General features: G+C 44.1%; 1 protein-coding gene across 5 annotated transcripts in view; it reads left to right on the top strand.

Annotated features, from left to right (window-relative positions):
- Positions 1-4,546, top strand: part of GPR50 (G protein-coupled receptor 50) — a 43,030-nt gene extending 38,484 nt beyond the window's left edge. For all 5 annotated transcript variants that reach the window (XM_077185992.1, XM_054641549.2, XM_077185993.1 and 2 more), the window contains one exon: positions 47-4,546. In XM_077185992.1, coding sequence (XP_077042107.1) covers positions 47-915 — 869 coding nt within the window. In that variant the 3' untranslated portion in view covers positions 916-4,546. The remainder of the gene's footprint in view (positions 1-46) is intronic.
- The last annotated feature ends 16,887 nt before the right edge of the window (positions 4,547-21,433 follow it).

Below are 21,433 nucleotides of genomic sequence, written 5' to 3' on the forward strand. Positions count from 1 at the left end.
CCATCTGGACCTACACTAACCTCTCGTGGTCTCTTCTTTTTTGTAGGCAACATCTTTGTTGTCAGCTTGTCTGTTGCAGACCTCGTGGTTGCAGTTTATCCATACCCCCTGATCTTAAGTGCCATCTTCCACAATGGATGGACCATGGGAAACGTCCACTGCCAGATAAGTGGGTTCCTGATGGGCCTGAGCGTCATCGGGTCCATTTTCAACATCACGGCGATCGCGATCAACCGCTACTGCTACATCTGCCACAGCCTTCGGTACGACAAGCTCTTCAACCTGAAGAACACCTGCTGCTATCTCTGCCTCACCTGGACACTCACAGTGGTGGCAATTGTGCCAAACTTCTTTGTTGGCTCCCTGCAGTATGACCCCCGGATTTACTCCTGCACCTTTGCGCAGACGGTGAGCACGTCGTACACCATCACGGTGGTGGTGGTTCACTTCATCGTCCCACTCTCTGTCGTGACCTTTTGCTACCTACGGATCTGGATCTTGGTGATTCAGGTCAAACACCGGGTGAGACAAGACTGCAAGCAGAAACTCAGGGCGGCTGACATCCGAAACTTCTTGACTATGTTTGTGGTTTTTGTCCTTTTTGCTGTGTGCTGGGGACCATTAAACTTTATTGGCCTTGCTGTTTCAATTAATCCTTCAAAAGTGCAGCCACACATTCCAGAATGGCTTTTTGTCCTGAGCTATTTTATGGCCTATTTTAACAGCTGCCTCAATGCTGTGATCTATGGGCTTCTTAACCAGAATTTTCGGAAGGAATACAAAAGGATATTGCTGACACTGTGGACTCCCAGGCTGCTGTTCATTGATGTGTCCAAGGGTGGGACAGAAGGGATGAAAAGCAAGCATTCTCCAGCCATAACAACCAACAACAACCATGCTGAAATACACCTATGAGTCAGGACTACTATTTATTCTGGATTACAGTTGTGTATATAATATATAAGAGCCTTTCTAGCTGTGTTTATTGCACAGCTGGTGTTGCCCTCATGCAAGGAAGGAGTCTGCAACCTTTCATGCTTAGCTTATTGCTGTGACATCAAGGCTTTGAATAAGGATTTCCAGAACGGAAATAACTGATTTTTTTTTTTTTTAATATGTCATCTTTCACTGTGTGCCTAATTAATCGGTTTGGTTGCTTTTGCCACAAGCATGCCAATACCCGAAAAGGGAAGTGTTCAGAGTGCATGGAGAAATGCAGTTATGCTTGAAATGCAACCTTCAAGAGGCAGCAAAATTGCCATTTATTACACACAAACCTTTCTCCCCTTCCTCTGAATTCTATTTTTCTAGCATTAACTTAACCTGAACTGTATCAAACAAAGTGTAAACTGCATGGCTTTTTACATTATAGATAAGTAACCGTATTAGCCAGCAGGTGTATGTTTGGGCATGCTGTGTGTTTTTCTTTTCTCTTAAGGTTTAGGAGCTAGCCTGGGCTAGATGTGAGGCAGGCAGAAGCCAGACCAGTGTGTGTCTGATGCACTCATTTTAATTGAGTATCTACAGACATTAAGTACCCCTGCACTCTCCTTCCCAGGCCATGAGTAAGTATATGACATATGACATAATCTAATTGCAGTAAGATACTTGGAGCCTGATTCTAATTTAGGCAGTATCCTATCATGGCCAGCAGTCATTCCAAACATCTTTCAAAAGTCACTGCTACATGAACATCACAATAAAAAAGATGAACATAGCACAGTCCCATCTGTGTAACTCGGATTGAGACTTTTTTCCAGTAGTATTTACACTTGCAGACAAAGGCAGAAGGGGAAGGCAGTGTTGTTACAAAAATCCCTCTTTTTGTTCATCACAGAACATGAATTTGCTGATGGGAGAAAAAGTGGAGGTTATTTTCCCATTTTATTCATGTACAGAACTGTAATTAGCTCACAGAGTGGGGAGACAAAAGCTGCTTAAGCATAATTATGCATCAGTTCTGTTTGAGCCTGGACTGTGCTATCTGTATCACTGGAAACAATGTCATGAAGTTCTGGGGAGGCCGGTATCACATTAGACATAAGCACATGGGTGAAGATAAGGCTGTTTCTTTAATGGAGTATGAAAGGGGTGTGTGTGTGTGATGGCAGCTGTCTGTAGATAGGACTTCTTTGTTTCCTTAGCTTCATTGTGAATTCATCTCTTTATGGCTTTAAATGTGGATCCTGCTTTGAAACAATCCCCTAAAATGAACAGGTAAGACTCCCCTGGTGCAGCTCTACCTTCAGGTTGTCACCCCTGCCTTGATGCCGGTGTGCTGAGGGGCACAGCAGGGAGAGGGGCAGGTCTGAGCCCTGGGGGTCTAAGGAGGACAAGCAGGCAGCCCTGCCCCTGGTCAAGGACTGCAGTCTTCTCTCTTTGGTTCTAGTCAAGGCAGGACTAGTTCCCAGCACTGAGCCCTGAAAGACTGAGACCAGACTTCATAGGCTCCTGGAGATGGAGGTATGTAGGATTTCCCCAAAGCCTGAGCAGGCAGTGTGCCTAATCCTTCGTGAAAATAATAAGCCATTTGTGCACTGCTTTCTGAAACCAACTTGCTGCTGATTGTCCCTTCTGATGATTTTTTCTGGGGGGAGAGGAATTGAGAGAAATTAAGGCTCTTTCTGAAGTGGGCCTAAGAACTTTGCATGCTGCATTGCCTCCATGAGGACTGAGTGTCTCTGCTGCTCTGTTGCCATGTCAAGGTCACTGCAGTGACAGAGCGGCTCTGCATTAATAGGGTGCCCTGGCACTTAGAAAGTTTCAAACTTGAACATCTCAGCCACTTCAGATGAATGTTGTTTTAAAATGCACTGCAGCCAGCCTCCCATAATAGGAATCAAACTGAGTTCTGTTTTGGCCTCTTAATCTGTCTCAGCATGGCCAAATAAAGGTATTTTGACCCTCAGAAATAACTGTTGTCTGTTCGCCTTCCAGAAAAACCACCCTGGATGAATTCACACCATTCCATGCAAGCAAAATAATTTTGAGTTAAGCTTGGATAAGAAAAGCACTGAGGGCACATAACTGCAGGGAGTGTTTGTCCCATCACGCCTGGGAGATGTCCCGTGTTCCATGACTAGTCTTCAAAGTCATTTGCAATTAGCCACAACAGTGTTAGTTAGAATCACATTAGCAAATAATTTGAAGCATCTAGTGCCAATTGAAATACTCTGCTTTAAGACAATTGTGAAGAATCTTGTGCAAGTTTGCCAAATATCTCAAATACCCCAAAGCTGGGGATTCATCTTGGGATTCTTGTCTTTTTAACTGAATGTTCAGTGGAGGAAATGGGGGGGGGGGTTTATTATTATTTTATTCCTTAAGCTTGTATTTGCACTATTTCCTATTCAGGCTCCAAAGTTAACAGCCAGCAAGTATTTGAACCAAACCAAGTCCAAAGAGGTCCTGAACAGGCAAGCTGTGAGAGTCCCTTCTCCACCTGGCAGGAATGGGAGCAGCAGGAGCACGATAGGGCATCTCCCCAGGACTCACTGAGTCACCACTCAACCAAACTATGCAAAACGATCTGCTCCTCTTCTGCCACAGGCTCTGAGCCCAGCTGCTGCCCAGATCTCTGCAGGGGCCAGGCAGAGTACCTGCTGTGCTGGGGTGGCTCTGGCAGCACAGGGAGCACAGCCCTAGCACGACCTGTTCAGAAGGGCTCTGGGTGTCCCAGGGAGGTGCCAGGGCTGGGCTGGTTCAGCCACCATGGTTGGAGGCTTGAGCTGAGTCCTGCTGGAGCTGAGGTTTGCAATATGAACCATGGGAAGCAGGGAATGTAGCCTCAAAGAGGAAACACTGTGCTGTTTGTTTGCACTTTGAGAGAGGCAGCGCTTAGGATAGGATGGAGTTTTATATTGACTTACTTTAAAACTACCCAAGCAGCTCCTTATTTTTATGCTAGGAAATGGTTAACAGGGTACAGAGAGTTTATTTTTGTTAGCATTTGTTTACAGAAAAAGGAAAGTGTGTTTTAGCTGAGAATTCTGAGCAGTGTCACAGTTTCCCTATGGGAATCTAGCTTTAGTCCAAATTTGAGATTTCAGTGAGATCCTACAATTTCAATTGCATTCTGCCAGTTCCACCTGTTGCATATCTGGCCTTAAGTCTCATTGAGATCTCATATAAACTAATTTCAAATCACTTGCTCTGGGTTTGATATGGTGTGTTGAATACCTGTTCTAGTCCCAAGCTCTAAAATTGTTGTGGTGGAAACTTAAGGAGAGGCAGTATTGCCTAATATTGAAGAAAGATTAATCTCTTGCCACAAAGAAATATTTTTGGATGTTGCTAATGAATGTTGTTTCATCAATTTAAGAAGAATGTAACCAATATATTTATATATAAATGTATATTGTATATGCTGTTTCCATTTTAATGTTTAATTGAGAATCCTTCAGTATACTTTCCTATTGCCATTTTTGTTCATAAAATAGATTAATTCCCTTTACCTGTTAAAAATGTAATAAATCTGCCATTGGACTACTTACTGATTTTTTTTTCTCCACTAGCAGTTACTTTTTAATAAATATTTGGAACATCAGCTTGAGTTTTGTTGACTCCCAGAAAGCAGATTGAATTGACAACCGTGTTTGAGTTCGCACATATCTCAGCAGCCCCGCTTGGACCTGGAGGTGAATGACCCAGGGCATCTGAGACATCTCCTTGGATCCACATGTTTTCTTCCACTTGTCTTTGAGCCAGCTGCCTGATGCACTCTGGCCTTCCTCATCAGGGAAAAAACTTTCTCCACACAGCCATTGCTCTTCTCACTGTGTGCCCCTGCAATGTCCTTTGCCTTTCTTGTCCCTGTCCGTGCCCACCCTTGTGTCTGTCCAGGGGTGCTATGGAGGCAGAGTTTGTCATATCCTTTCCCCTGCTCTTTCCTGGGAAGGACAGCACAGCTGAGCTGCCAACAGGAGGGTGTGGGAGCCAGGGTGGTTGCAAGTCAGGGCACAAGGTGGTGTTGGCTTGTAGGGAAGGGATGGGACAGAGAGGGTCACCCTGGGCTGGGGGCACAGGCAGGGCTGACACACACGGAGCTTTGTGAGGATGCTGTGTCCAAGATGTTCTATTTGTGCTCTTTTCCCCACCTCTGTTTTGGAGCAGGTTTTGCTGTACTCATTCAGTTCTTCAGCCAATAGGTTCTATCCACAGGTTGCACTGATTATATTCCCATGCTGACTTGACTGGAGCTGTTCTGGGGGAGTCTCTGAGCTGGTTGTGAAGCAGGGAATATGGGAGTATGGAAAGGTCCAATGGTAACTGCAACCTGAGCTCCTGTTTCCTAACCAGATGTCACATAGAGCCATGGTGTTAAGGTACTAGAGACTGAGATTATCCAGTAGAACAAAGAACATCTGTTAAACCAAAGAACTGCTGAAAAGCCATGGAGCAGACATGTTGAATGAACAAGGACTATTCATTCAATTACATCCCCAAGCAGTTTTGTTACTTTTTTTCCTAATCTTTTCCAACACGCACTGGATTTCCCCTGCTGCTTCTACAGTGAAGCCTGCAATGCTTGGTGGTGTGACATGCTGAAAACAGTGTTTATGATAGTGGCAAATCTCAGAATGGTTCTCTGTGCAGAGCTGCCAGAAAGCCCTTTCATGGACTTGTGTCTGCTGTTTCTACCATGTGGAACAGAATAAATTGAACTGTCAGAAGTAAGGCAGTGTTATTTATTTACTTACTTGTCACAAAGTATAGTAACTGGGAGATAAGACAGAGATATAAAACACAAGAGGTGTGGAAATTTAATACCAGGATAAAATCTCACTCATAGTGACTATTTAGAAACCAATATTTGTCCTAATGTATTTACCTCCAAGCTTATAATTTATAACATGAAACCAGTCAGTAAAGAGCTACTGCATATGTATTTAGAATTTTATTGAAAAAATGTAAATCACTGGACTTAATGTAATACTTAGCACAAAAACCCTGAGATAAGAAATGCAGAATAGGTTCTCGTAAGAACTCTGTGATGGGATATGCAAATTTTTTTCATTGGTGATAAGAACCATAAAATTCATATCACTCATGAACTACACTTGTGAATGGAAGCTCCATAATATTGTTAACTGAATTTTCATTTTCAAGTGCTTGTTTATAATATCCATTATTCATGGGCTATAAGTACTGTACAGCAGAGATAGAATTTACAGTACAGGGTCGATTTCCAGAGCAAACAAGGTGGGTCTGAACCATTAACTGAAATATATTTCCATATTTTCTGCCAAGCATGGTCTCCTGATAAGCTTTTTAACTCAAATGATTGCTTCTAAGAGATCAGGGAAACTTTAATGTCTTTTGATTAGGTGCAATGTCTGAACAGTCATGGCTTGCTTAGATTACCTTTTAAATAGACTTGAGCCCTCAAACCATTTCATGTCTGTCCAGTTGAAGCACATAATTTATTTTGTATGTGGAGCATTTTATACATAGCACATTTAATAAACTGTTATGTCCTTCCTTCATCATTGTGCTTCTCCTGCAAGCAAAATTTCTGAATTTCACTGGAAATAGGATGCAAAATTGTTTTCTCAACTGTAAGCAGGTTGCTTTGCCTCGAGGTGGGTTTCCACTGGTTTTGATAAGTGTGTAGGATAGAGGTTTAATGTGGCATCAAAATACAACCATCTTTTGGCTGAAAAGTGACAGCTGTTTGCAATTTTTAAAAAAAGGGTGTGGAAAAAGCACCAAAACAACTTGCAGGAAGTAATTGTAATAGACATTTCTGGTTGAAATAAGAGAGAAATATTTGAAGGGATTGTACTGAACTGGGACCTGACCAGGACAATGAAGTTAAGAAACCCTGTAATATAAAAAATGACCCAAGGATTTTTATGGCACAGGGACATGCAGGTGGCAGGGAATGTGTGTCTGGCTCCAGAGTCAATACAGTCAATACAGTAAGGAAAACGAAAGAAACCTAGAGAAAACCAGAGCACATTTTGGAAACTATTAAATGAACACATGCATTGGTAGTTTAGTAAGATTTTGCTTTTGGTCTTTCTTCTCTTTCCCTCCCCAGCTATGATTTTGTTGTAAATAAAATGAAGTGGTTACTGTCAAGTGCTCCCAAAAGACAATTTGCTTTTGGTTTGTGTCTGGCTCTAGGGAGCCCCAAGCTGTAGGAATGGCAACCTGGGCACAGCTTGGCCAGCAGGGATAGGATGGGGCTCATGAGCTGCCCCTGGGCAGAGTGGAGCCCTCAAGGACTAAAATCCCCCTGGGGAGAGGCTCTGCTTTCCCAGGCAGTGAATGGCTGGAAGAGGAGGATGGATTGTAGAAGAATAAGAGATTGAAAATTGAAGAATAAGGGATAGTGCAGCAGGCAATCTCACCCCTGAGGAGTTGCAGCTGTGCTAACTACCAAGGATTAGGAACAGGCCCCCTTAACAGGCACAGGTGTATGCAATGAGGCTGAGTGTTAGAAAAGGATGGGCTGGGTAGCTCAGAGAGAGTTGTAGTCGGTTGGCAGTGCTGTGGTGAGGAGGAAGGAGCCAGCTGGCTGTGAGGAGCTGCCCATGAGACTTCACAAAGAAGGTATGGAAGTTTTACAGTCAGACAACAATGCCAGGTTGCTGTGCCAGCCCCAGGGGCACTATAGGGCTCCAGCACCTTGAGGTGGTGCAAAACTGGGCCCACATCCAGTTCCAGTGGAGTCTGGTGAGACTGAAGCAGGAGAGAACCACACTGAGGTAGGAGGAGGCCGTTCTGCTGGGGGTGAGAGGGAGGATTGCTTCCTTGGAACAATGCTCTTTGTGGGAAAGTCAAAAGATGTTCCAGAAAGCAGATAGCTGCTGTGGGAAACAGAGCTGCTCTGTGCTTGTGGCCTGGGGCTTTCTCTGCCCTGCTGGTGGTGGTGGAGGAACTAAAGTGGTGCCAAGGGGTGTTTTTCACACCCAGAACCTGTCCATGCTGCCCTGCCCAGGCTGTGCCCCTCCCAGCCCTCCTGTCCTCACAGAGCTGCTGTGCTCCTGACTGAGCTGATGACACCTAGCCCTGCCTGGGGGGTGTGAGAAACATTAAATATTTAGGCAATGACACAGGTTAAACCCTGCTTGGGTTAGTCATAACCAAACCCTGCGTGAGAGTGGTAGCAGGGCCTTTGTCTGCAAACCTTGAGGGCAATTGATTCCACGTGAGACTCTCCTGATGTCTCCTAGACCAGAAATTTCCCTCCTTCCTAGGCTCATCCCTTCCCTGTAGGCCACCACTGAAAGAGAAGAATAGACAAGTGAAGGAAAAAGAACTGTACTTTGGCTTGAAGCCCTTTGGATTCTAGAGTAGCCCTTATACTGCTTTCCTCATTGAATAGACATGTGTATATGTAGGATTATTTATTTATTTATTTATTTATTGACACAGCCTGGGTTTTCCTAGAGGAATTAAGACCAGTCATACATTTAAAACAATTTGCTACACAAAAGTTCTGGGTTTTTTCCTCCTGGGTACTTCAGAACAGATGGAAAACGCAGCAGGTGCTGCCAATGTTTTTCTACCCTTGGGAAAACTTGTCACAGTTACCTGTTTATCTTGTTTATTTTGACATTTTGCTGCCTGAAACTGCTCTGTAACATAAAAGCACATGCAGAGTGGTTAGAGGTGAAGTCTTACAGATTCACATATTCTTGAACAATTGAAAATCAATAGCTTACAAGCAACAAACAAAAATGTGGGGTTTTGTGCATGTGGAAGACAGCTGGTATTTTTATTTTTACTGAGGAAATGCCATGGAATTATTTGTGTTGGAAGGGGCTATAAAGCTCATTTAATCCCAACTCCCCTGCCATAGGCAGGGACACATTCCACTGGACCAGGTTACTCAAAGCCCCATCCAGTCCTTGAACAGTTCCAGGGATGGGGCAGCCACAGCCTCTCTGGGTAACCTGTGCCAGGGCCTCACCACCCTCACAGGGAAGAATTTCTTCCTTATATCTAATCTAAGCCTGTCCTCTGTTAGTTTGGAGCCATCATTCCTTGTCCTGTCATTCTATGCCCCTGTGAAAATCCCTCTCCAGTCTCTTTTGGCTCCTGTAGCTACTGGAAAGTGCTCTAAGGTCACCCTGGGGACCCTGTATTTCCATCAGGGAATGCAGGGGTTTGCACTTTGTGTATAACTGACTGAAAAGTGTAAAATGAGCTTTGCTTTAGTTGCCGTGCACAAGCTTTTCCTTTGCTTTTCAACAGGAAGCTGAAGCCTCAGTTTATTTTTGCCATGTTCTTAGGACTGTGCAGAAAAAGAATGAGGAGGTTGGTAATACAGACACTGAAGGGTTTCCTGTGCTCAGCATGTTTAAAAAGTGACATTTGTGGATGAAAAGCAAGGCCAGTTGTGCTGGCTGCTGCTGAGTCCTGTTCGGCTGCAGAGCCTTTGTAAGAGCTCAGGAGTGGGGATGTTCCTCCCCTGCTGATCCCTCTGAGGCCTGGAGAGATTGGGCCAGGCTTTACTCCCAGAAGGAAATAAAGACTTTGTTTTAACTGTGGGTCCTTGGGCTGACAGAGTCATTTCAGATGCCAGACCCTTCCCTCACTCTGTTTTCTGATGCTGAAATTTTGGAAAACAATGAATAGTCTTTACTGCTCCCACCCTAAGAGGCAGCTTCTTGTGAATGCCTGGAGCTGGTAGCTGCCTTAGGGTGTGTTTGTGGGTATTGTTGTTTGAGGAATTGCTGTTACCCCTTTGAAGGGGCAAGGGGCTGGGCTGGAGCAGCACAGCTGGGATGGCAATGGCTCAATGTCTCCATCTCCATGCTTGGTGGAATATGGTAATCAGGCTCGTGGGTAAGGAACAAGTTGCACCTCTCTAACTTCAGTGTCCCCTGGGGCTGCAGCAGAGAGTCCCTATTCCAGCCTGAGATGGGGGTGGGATGGCCACTTTGGAGCAATTTCTGTAGGGCTTCTCAATTCTGAGTGTTGGTCTCTTCATTCAGACTTATTAGTTGTGCAGTTGCATCTGAAATTTACCTTTGAAGTGAAATGAATCCTGAAAAACTGTCTGAATTCAGAGCTTTCAGCTGAGTTATGTCTCAGTGTTTAACACAAATTAATACTAGCCATTAAACATCTCAGCTGCTAATTAAATGGAGTATTTCTATGTTATATGTAAATCCATCCATATCTTCACTTTGCAGCCAAATAGAATTTCATTAAGACACTTCAGTAACTGTAAAGGGACAGAAACAGCATTTTGGGGTGTTTAGTGAATTATGTAACTGTCTTGTAGTGATTACTAAATACCTTAATGGTATGTCTGGTGGAATTTGTTCTAGTTTTGGCAGGGTCATTAGGATGATAAAGAGCTCAGCAAGGGAGAGTAAATTACAGCTGAGTTCAGAAATGGTGCTTGAATCTTTAAAGTCCATAGTTGCTGTAAGTTTTTACAAGGATGTGTAAAAAAGAGCTAGATAGCTTTGCACACAAGTCTATTTGTCAGACATACTGCACATCAAACACTGCCTTCAGCTGCAGTTCCTTTGTATGACCAACGTGGAAAGGCTCCTTTTCCCAGCCTCTGGTCTCATATTTTTAGTTAGCAGCTAGCACTGGCTTTGGTGTCCTGGGTTTTGTGTCAGCTTGAAGAGTGGATGCTACCTAGTGGTTGAAGCAGGGGACTGAGTGGAGGTGACAAGCCAGGACATCTTGCCTCTGTTCTTGCCTTTTTCTTCTTGTTTTGTGACCTTGAACTGAAGTGTGTTTTACCTTTGGTTCTGAGATTTAGTTAATTACACTGCAAAACACTGAGGATGAGACAATTAAGTTATCTAAGGGAATTGCACAATGATTAATCCTTAATTTGCTTTGTGGTTTCATTGTTTCTCATTAAGCCTGCTGAAGCAGGACCTTTGAAGTGAAAATCAAAGGTGAGTATTGGTTTTAGAAGTGTGGAGGACTGAGTAAGTCAGCTGTGACAAGGCTTTGCAGAGCCCATGGTTTCATATTGGCCTGGGACAAACCCCAGGGCCTGGGTGTGTAACAGGTTGGCACCTGCTGCAGTCCCTGATTTTTTAATTTTTTTTTTTCTGTATCAGAAGAACTGTTGTGAGAACAGTTAAAAGCAGTGGGGGAAAGATCAGATCTGCAGGCCATGCTTGATTTGCTTAGATGTGCAATTATCTGTAACAGATTAGAGTCCAGTCAAGCTCATTTATCATTTCCCTCGTGGGATTTGTGGAGTTGTTTCAATGCAGATGTAGGACTGATTTTATTTTGGTTTATTTGGTGTTCATACTAATGTCTGCTGTCTAATTCTAGTGTCTGCAGGTGGTGTGATAACTGAAATGAGCCAGTTTTCCTGGTGAAAATACTTAGTGACAATGAAACGTCAGATTTGCTGCAATATTCTTTGTCCATACTGATTAATTCTCCCTCCAGCACTGGATCATGCATATGTGTTTGTGGACTAAACTCCTCCTGTAAGTGTATAGGGAGGAAACAGTAGGACTGATTCTTTTTCTTTGTTTCCCAGCAAAGTGAACAAGACTAATTTCACTGAAAGCTGTAGTTATGCTAATGTAACATTAGTGTAGGAGGAGAACTGTGCCCAACCCAGAATGATTTGGTTTTATCAGTTAGAAATTAGGACTGTTGGTGGTAAAAGTGGCAATAAAAAAATGAAAGTGAGAAGTGATTTAATGATAGAAATAGATCTTTTTTTAAATTGGAGATTGCTCCAGCAGTCCACATGTAGGCAAAATTAACAATATCCATGATGTCTCACTATACCATTAAAAAATAGTGTATATATATAAAAAAGGTATTAAAAATTACTTCTATGCTCTACAAAACTACATCATGTCTGTATTGAATATTCTTAAATGCAATGAAAGACTATTTGGAGAGAGAAGTCAGAGATATTACCTTAATGTATATATATACACATATAAACTTGCACAGGTCATATTGTTACTGCTAGAGCCTCTTAATTTGAGGAAAAATAGCAGTGGCTGTGTGCACTAGTGAGAGATGTTCATGTAGAAAATGTGTATTTTAAGCTACAGTGAAAGCCTGTCAAAACTGAGGCATAGGAGCTTGTGTTCTCAACAAGAATATCTCATCACTTAGATTAGAACCATTATAACTTGGAACAGACCAAGTCCAACCAAGCTCTGCCAAGTCCAGCACTAATCTGTGTCCCCAGGTGCCACATCTGTGTGTCTTTTCAATCCCTCCAGGAATGGCTGTGTTGGAGGTTTTCACAAACTGGGATACATTCTTTGAGTTTTATTGTGTGTCAGTCTCACTACGTGGTTGAGACAACTGAAAGATGGCAACAGCTCGTGTCTTGCTAAAGATTTCTTTGTTATAGAGTATTTTAAATACTTTCTAGCCATTGTTAAAGCTTACAGAGGATTGTTCTAGCTAATCACTAAAAGCTCATGTGCACTTGCTTCAAACAATGCTTGCTTGTCTGCTTTTCTATTAACAATACACAATACTCTATTATTAAGTTTAAAACCTTCTACTATCTTGTTAGGCATATTTTTCTACAGTCTTTAGGTTTAGCTAAGATAGACCTTAAACTCAAACTATTGTTTCATGTCCTTGCTTGCTATACTATTGTAACTTTTCTATTTCAGACTTTGCAGCTCTAAGTTCTCTGCTCTTTCTGAGCCCTACTTTACAGCTTTCTGAAAATCTTCTTATCTTTACTATGTTTCCCACAACTGCGATTCCACCACTTCCCTCTTCCAGTGCTTGACAACCCTTCCAGTAAAGGAATTTCTCCTAATATCCAATCCAAACATCTCCTGGAGCATCTGGAGTCCATTTCCTCTTCTGTTGCTTGTTACCTGGGAAAAGAGACTGTACTGAAAGGAGGTTGTAGCCAGGTGGGAGTCAGAGTGATAAGGTCCCCCTTAAGCTGCTTTTTCTCCAGGCCAAACACCCTCAGCTGCTCCTCATCAGCTCCAGCCCCTTCCCCAGCTCCATCCCCTTCTCTGGACAGGCTCCAGCCCCTTCCTGTCCTGAGGGGCCCAGAGCTGAGCACAGGATTCCAGGTGTGCCCTGCCAGTGCCCAGCACGGGTGGATGGTCCCTGCCCTACTCCTGGCACAGGCCAGGTGTCACTGGCCATCCTGGCCACCTGTGCACACCTGGCTCTGTTCAGCTGCTCTCTACCAGCACCCCCAGCTCCTTCCCCTCTGGGCACCTTCCAGCCCCTCTGCCCCAAGCCTGGAGCACTGCAGGGGTTGTTGTGTGTGCAGGATCCAGCCCTTTGCCTTGTTGAGCCTTCCACAATGGCTCTGGAGCCACCAATCCAGCCTGCCCAGAGCCTGCCTGCCCTCCCGGCCAGCTGGGAGTCAGGTGCAAACTCAGTGTGCTCTTGATCCCCTCATCCAGATAAGTGATAAAGAACATAAACAGGACTGGCCCAAACAGAATTTGTCACAATTAGCTGTAAAATTGCATCCACTGCTTTGGTTTGTCAGCTAGACTGAGTTTCTGCTGCTTCTAAGTCACTTGGGTTGGGTTTTATGTAGTTGGGATGAGACACATGAGGGGTGAATGTTTTGCAGGTGATTTCACAGCTGCTGTGAAATTAGATATTCAATTATATTATCTGCTGGGTTTCATTATTCAGAAAGATATCCAGAGCCTTTGTAACTATCCTTTTCTAAATACTCTAACTGATTTTAGGACTTGTTGTCTGTGTGAAATTCCACCTAAATGCTCATCCCTGGCCAGCTTCAGGTGAGCAGCTTGTGCAGTGACATCTTGACTCTTGGGCAGTGCCTTAGATATCTGTTCCCTGCCCTGTCACTGGGCATGGGTGACTTCAGTGCTCAAATACAGCCCTAAAGTGATAGATGGAGTTAGGCAGCAATCCTGAGAAATACAAGCCTGAGTTAAGAGCACCTCAGCGCTGGGCATGGGGATATTTGAGCACCTGCCTGGCTCCCACTGCCTTTGGCCCTAGGTGAGATATCATATTATTATGTCAGTAAAGAGTAATTACTGTGGTGGTATTTCTTCTTGTAAAGGGAAATGCAATAATTTCTTCATTTGTCTTATTTCTAAATAGCTGGTTAAATCAGGTGAAATGAAGGTGTTGTGTTTTAGGCCTGTTTTAAATTCTGTTAGCAGTGTGGAAGGTGTCATCAAAAGGGAAGGATAACACCATAGAGTCTGCAGAGAGGATGGTTCATGGTGATTGCTCTGAGGACTCCCTGGTCACAGGATTCACGTGCTCAGGCAGGCAGGGCTTGCAGCCACTTGTGCCAGTAGCACCATCACGCCTGGCCTGGCCTGTGGGATGCAGTTCTGCACAGGGCCCTTTGCAGGGCCCAGCAGTTCTTGGGAAACTGAGGTTTATCACATCAGTGATGCCCCCACCTGATGTTCATTTTTGGGCACTGTTGGAATAAAATGTGCTTGCAAATCTAGTGCTAGGAAATGGGGCTAAGGAGTCTGACAGAAAGACTGAAATACAGCAGGACTACTGCTCCTGTCTTTCCTTGTTTCTCCATCTGTCCCAGGCCACTTGCAGATTGAGGGGATGCCTAGAGCATCCATGACCAGGTGGGTCACTGTTGTGGGACTTGAACAAAGCCAAGTGCAGGAAAAGCTAAAAAATACCAAGTAGCTGTTTGCAGTGATGAAGTGAAAAAATGTGTTTATTGATTACTTTTTAAGGTGAATCAATCCTAAAAAGAAGAGCCATAAAAACTCTTTTTATTATAACATTATTAAGCCTTAATGTGGGCAAGCTGCCATTAAAACAATTACTGTACTTTGGTACACTTAAGGCTGCCTATTAGACTGGTTTGAGAGGTGAAACCATTTGTTATTTCCTCCGCTACCCAAATATAAATTGTGTCCTGTAACATTTGGTAAGGCTAGATTTTCAGAGAAATCAGGAGCTCAATTATTCATGTCCTATATTAACATCAATATTTCATGGTTAAGAAGAGGCATTTATGTGAGCCCAGTGAGATTTTTAAGCCTCCTTTATTTTGTGTTGTATTTAGGTAAAGACTTTAGCTCTGGAAGCAGACCAGTAGGCTGATGCATGGGCTTAATTCATGTGAAGTTGTTCTGCTCAGCTGGAGCTTTAAAAAAAGATGATGTGGCCATGCTGTGCTTGATCCTCACCCTGCTGCAGATCCCTCTTGTGGCTATGGCATGGGACATGGAGCTCTTGAGATGATGGGGAGTCTTGCTGTTCACTTGTTGGGATGCTGGAGCAGGTCCCATCCTGGGTGATGTCAGCTCAGCACCTCAGCTTTGAGGGTTTTGTGCACACAGCTACAAATGATGAGGGTGCCCAGAGAGGAGCTTCACTGAGGACAGGTCACAGAGCCCAGCAGTCTCACTCAGACTTGCCTTGTTCATCTTTGGCCTCTAATCTTGGAGAGTCACAGGTCCCCTTGGCCCCCATCTGACAAATGAGATGGAGTTTGTTCCTCTGCCCATGTACAAAGATGCTCAGACCATCTGTGTTTAAATTTATAGCCCTGAACTTGAATGCCTCCTGTGAGGGGAGATTTAAATACCTGGGCTAGCCTCAATTTGTCTGCAGGTGAGCACCATAATCAAGTTTAGATAAAAGGAAAGAGCATTTCAGACAACCCAGGGGAATTAAAACCTGGTAATTTCTACAGGGGCAAGATTCATGGAGGTGGTCAGAGAGCTTTCACTGCAGGACTTGTTTTGGTGTTTTATCATCCCTACCATGAGCATGTCTTCCCTCTAGCAAGCCTTGGTCCTGCCACAGTGACATGTTGAGGGGACAGCTTGTGACACAAGAGGGAGATGGACCAAAGCACTTGGTCTCTTCTACTGAAACACTCCAGCATTTCTATTAATGCAAATATTTCCCTTTTTTGAGTTACCTTTCTTGTCTGCACTCTTCTCTCTGTTATATTAAGGAAAAACCCCACCAACTGATTTTTGGCTAATTTGATTATGATCAGGTCACAGCCATTCAAAAAACAAAACAACAAAAACCAAAACAAATCCTCTTTTTGAAATTTTCCCTTTGTGGCATGATTCAGCTTTGATTTTGATGTTTTATTAGAGCAGCAGAGCTCACACTGCTGTAATCAGAGGCCAATTGCTAATTCAGTACAAAGCTTGATTCCCAAGAGTCTCATAACTTGCCTGCACAAGTAAATAGCTGTTGTCCTGCAAAACTGAGGTTATTTTCTTAAAAGTATTCATGCCTTCTCACTTCTCCTTTCTGTTCACCCCATCCCTTCCAACCACCAAGGCTTCCCCAATACTCTTGCTCAAATTCAAGCACACTTCAAGCAAGCAGTTGCTGTTGGCACAAGGAATTTACAAGAGGTCACCCTGGTCCTGGGTCCTGCCTGTGTCCCTGCCACTCACCACTGCAGCCAGCTATGTCACACAAACTATCACAGGCAGAACAAAACTCTATCTTAAAACCAGAAAGGCCACTCCAGCCCTTCCTAGCTCCTAGGAGGCTGTTCTAGTGACTCTCGTAGTTCCCAGTGAAATTCCCCTGCATGTCAGTGCTTGGGAGGTTTTGCACTGTTCATCTTACCTGGCTTTTCCCCCTTCAGTGAGGTTGTCTTTATGCTGAGTTCCAATAAAGTCACTGTTCCTATCCTTACTCAAGCCTTGGTTCATGCTGGCACATTCTGCTTCCAGGTGAGGTAATGCCAGAAGTACAAACCTGGAGAAATGAAGCTCTTGTGCTCTGCCTGTGCTGTGGGAAGCCTTGCTGGGAGCAGAGTCTTTTCCTGCCTTTGGGAGCAGGTGAGGGAACAAAGGGGAACACACACAACTGGAAATGTTTCTGTTCAGTAGAGCTGTCCTGTGCACATTTCACTTGGTTTTAAAAGTGTCTGTGGCATCTAAACAATTTATGGCAAGTGGAAAAACAATTCAAACTTGAGTATTGCTCTAGGACTGATAATGGCTTCAATCTTTTGGGGGCCTCTTCCTGCTCTAAGAGTTGAAGGCTCCTCAAAGGGTTGGAGAAGAACCTCCCAGTGTGCTTTAACTGACTTCTCAGTGTTACTCCTCAGTGCTTTACATCATTTATGCTTCTAATACTCTGCAGTGTCAGAAATGGCACTAAACATTAAACAGAATCTCTGGAATGTGCATACAAGTTTGCCCTGACTGCACCCTTCACCCGTAATTTTGGTTAGGTTAGGTGCTTCAAAAAAAGAAAAAAATTTGTTCTGTCAGTCTGCTTCAGAGTCAACTGAAATGTTTAATAAGTCAAATAACTTTTTAAAAATTATCCTTATTTCTGCTGGTGTCCCTGGGGTTATATCTGTATGCAATACTGACTGACTACAGCTGTGCAGTCTAGAGAATCTGCACTTTTTTGTCAATTTTCTATTCATTAGCTGTTGCTGCTAACAACACTTTCTTCACATCCTTGTCTTGAGTCACTCTACTCTATTATTTGGAATAGGGGTTGATTCTTGATGTGTTTTTGCAACAATATCCAGTGTCATTAGGCTTGAACTTAGCTACAAGTCTTGTTCTGTGTTCCATTGCTAGCACTAATTGATGTCAGTTTTAATTCTGTGGATCCCTGACTATTTGGCTGTGTCTGTATATATACAAATATAAAGAATGCCTGGCCTGTCTAAAACATCATGTACTGGTGTATGTGGGAAGCGCTGGGATCTCCTGTGAAGCATCTTAATTAGTTTTGCCTTTCATGTTGACATCCTAAATTCTAGGCTTGATTTATGGATCAGATTTTTTTTTTCCCTCGTTTGTCAAAACAGAACAACTTCTTTAGAGCAGAACATAATGCAAATACTAATTAAAACTGACAAGTCAAATTGATGTCACCTATTTTTAAGCGGAAGAAAAAACTGACTAAGAAAAATCTATTCTGCCCTTGTTGAAGTTGGCTGAAACATGATTACTGAAATCTAGGAGCACAGAATGAATGTTCTGCTTTTGCCATTTCTTGAGGCAGGATCAGCCATCCATGGGCTGAGAGAGCAGAGCTGTTGCCTGTGGGGCAGGACAGCAATCCCAGCCTCTCTCCAAGCTGCTCTTGCTGACAGCTGGCCTGGTGCTCTCTGCTTTTTGGCCAGATGTGATCCCAGATGTGATCTCTGCAGATTGAGCACTGAGGCTGGCAGTCATCAGCCCTGTCTCTGCAAAGTGCTCTGGAGACTGCTGGGCATGAGCTCCTCAGAGTGAGCCTGGCAGTTTGTGTGGTGCAGGAGGAGGGTGGCCCATGCCAGAGTGGTGCAAGCAGCCTCGCTCAGCTGCTGCTTGGCAGGGGAGAGGACAGGTGCTGCCCACAGAGAACTGGCTCTTGTCACAGATGACAGGAGCGTGGGAGCCCTCTTTGTGTAGCAGGGAGTTTGGATGGCTGATAATTACTTCTTCCCCTCCCTCCCTGGGAGGCAGGAGATGTTACAGGCACCTAATTATCATGAAAACTTTAGAAGTTTTTTGGTTTAGATCTGGTTTTCTTCCAACAGAGAGCACTGCATCATTTCCAGTGCATCCTGGTGCTGTGCTGATGGTGTTCTGCTGCTGAATAGCCCAATGAGAAATAAATACCCACACTTATCTGGTGAGGTGCATTTTCTGGATGGTGAGATGCATAGATGCTAACAACAAAACTATTTTCTGTGTGGATAGACAACCACTAGGGTACAGTGCAACCATAGTATGCATAAACCTTTATAAAAATGGAGATATGTCAGATATATTCTCATCACATCTTAAAATAACATTTGTGGTATGGTGCATTGCATTCCCTTTCAGTCTGTATGCATCTGCTAATGATAGCTACTATTTATATGCTTCCCCCCCATGTCTTGTGAAGATTCTTCTACTGCTCTCCAAAAGCCTGAGTTCCTTCTGATGGCCTTACTCTTTTAACCCCTCCTGGGACCCCTCAGTCTGTCAGTGCAGCTTCAGTGCTCAGCAAGTTGCTGAGTGCTGGAACTGTCCTTAGCTCAGTGGGTTCTTTTCTTATTCTACTCCCATCCCTGTTTGCTTGGGGAAGTAAAGGCTGCTAGGAAAGAAAGCCATTGCCTTTTACTTCCTCCAAACCAAACCCTGTTTTTTCACTGGAATGATGGAGTATTACCTGAGAAAAACTAATTTTTCATTTTTGGCTTTTTATGGTTTAAAAAAAATTCACCACCCCTTTTTTCCTCCTGAACCCTTGTTGCTGATTGTGCTGGCTGAAATGGGTTGGCTGTCTGTAGCTTGAGAATGAATTTCAGACAAATATCTGAGTATCTTTTTAACTAGAACTTGTACTTCTTGTCAAAAGATTTTTACAAGAGTTTCAGGCTAAAAATCTTGTAAACAAGCTTTCCAGAGCTGCTCTTGCTGAGAGCTGGCTTGGTGCTGTCTGCTGGTGGATGGGCTTTGGCCAACAAAACACTTGAGAGAGGCTCCATGACCCTCCAGGGAAGCAGACTGGTGTAATCCATTTCCATGGACGACACTCAGAGGGCAATAAGGAGGCAATCTGCTGAAGGCAAGTAATGGCTCACATTTTTTTGATGTCTGGGCTTCTGTGGGGTGAATGGAGTATCTGTGTTTTTCAGATGAGAAATGGAGGCCAGATGCAGGGCTGGGCTGGTGCCAGTTGCAGTTTCTAGAGTTTTGGTCTGGAGCATGAGATGAGCTGCAGTGAGGCATGTGGAAAATCAGATGTCTCCCAAGGCAGAGTGGTGATCAGTAACCTGATTAGAAACCATGGGAGGTACTGGGGACACAGAGATCTGCAATCCTCTCTCTGTGGAAGGCAACCACCTGTGGTTATTAATTGTTGCAATGTTGTTGTTGGTCCCAGGACAAGGTGAGAGATGAGAATTGACTCCAAGTTCTCAGAAGGCTGATTTATTATGTGATGACATTATATTATATTAAAAGATAATGATATACTAAAACTATACTAAAGAAAGAGAAGAGACAGCAGAAGGCTAGAAAAGAAGGATAATAGAAAACCCATGACTGACCAGAGTCCTGACACAGCTGGACTGTGATTGGTCATTAAGTAAAAACAATTCACATGGAACCAATCAAAGATGCACCTGTTGGTAAGCAACCTCCAAGCCACATTGCAAGCAATCAGATAATTATTGTTTACATTTCATTTCTGAGGCTTCTCAGGAGAAAAGTCCTGGCAAAGGGATTTCTCATAAAATATGCCAGTGAGAGCCCCCATTCTGGGGTTGCAGGAGAAGCTCTCTGCCTGGGACATGAGGCCTGTCTGGCTGTGCAGCAGGCACCACCCAGCTCAGATCTGGCTCTCAGCTCTTCCCACCACCCAAGCTACCTGAGCGAGGCACTGTCAGGGGTGTGACAAGGCAGATGTGAAGTACCTGATGTCAGCCAGCATGAATCCACCTCTTGAAATGCAGCAGTGAAATTGAGGAAGAGGTGGGTAGGTGTTCATGGACACCTTCTTTAGAGCATGGCAACGATGCTGCAGCTGAGTTTCATGGGGTAAGATGTGGTGGTAAGAGGCACTGGGGAGCAGGAGGAAGAGCAAATGGCTCTGAGAACTGGAATATACATGAGCAGGTTGATGGGTCTGTAAGGACCTTCCCAATGGTTTGTGTTTACAACAGACAAACTGCTCCAGCAGCAGCAGGAGAATGGAATACTGAGTACAAAACTAAGGAGAAAAAACCATTTACTGCAAATGTACTCTTTGTGATCCTTAGGGAGCTGATTTGTTCCTAAGTGAACCCCCATGGGACTTGGATCCATCTCCAGGGAATCACTGCAGTACAAGTGTGCCAGACTTCATGCTGCTGATCACCACAGGACCGGTGACGGCAGCTGTAAGAACTGGTCAGGACCTGATCCCTCTTTACTGGAATAAGGTGGCAGTGCAGCCATGGTTCTTTACATTTTTGAAATAGGTGAGCACAGAGATGTGGGAGTTGTCTGGGCACTTCCAACTTCCCATCTATATTTTCCCAGTTTCAGCAATGAGAAGTAAAAGCTTTTCATTGTTTGGTAGAAGTTACCAGTGTGATGTGAGCCTGTATGACTCTAACAATTAGTATCACATTAAAACCAACAGGCAAGAAACCTGTTTTAAGTAAGAGTGAAATCTCTGGTGAAAGTTATTGTGACAAAAGCTTTGTTCTTTCATCACTGGCTGGGGCTGGGTAGGGGCTGGATGCCCACCCATGACACAGGGCTGCCCTCCCTGGCCTGAGCAGGTGAGTGATGAGTGGAGCTGGTGGCAGGGACAGCCACAGGACTGATGGAGGGAGCTGCTGCTGTGTCAGAGCAGGGCAGGCTGGGCTCTGGCTGCTCTCCCCATCAATCCCTTCCCACTGCCTCCAGCCCAGCATGGCCTATGGCAGCTGAGTGCTTTTGCACCACAAACATGTCATGGGGAGCCTGGATGTTATCACAGCAATGGCTGTGAGCCCACAGCTCTCCCCAGGGCTGGGGCATTTTCTGGATGATGATAATAACTGGGTGAATCA

This window comes from Agelaius phoeniceus, chromosome 14, assembly GCF_051311805.1.
Source record: "Agelaius phoeniceus isolate bAgePho1 chromosome 14, bAgePho1.hap1, whole genome shotgun sequence".
NCBI classification, from domain to species: domain Eukaryota; kingdom Metazoa; phylum Chordata; class Aves; order Passeriformes; family Icteridae; genus Agelaius; species Agelaius phoeniceus.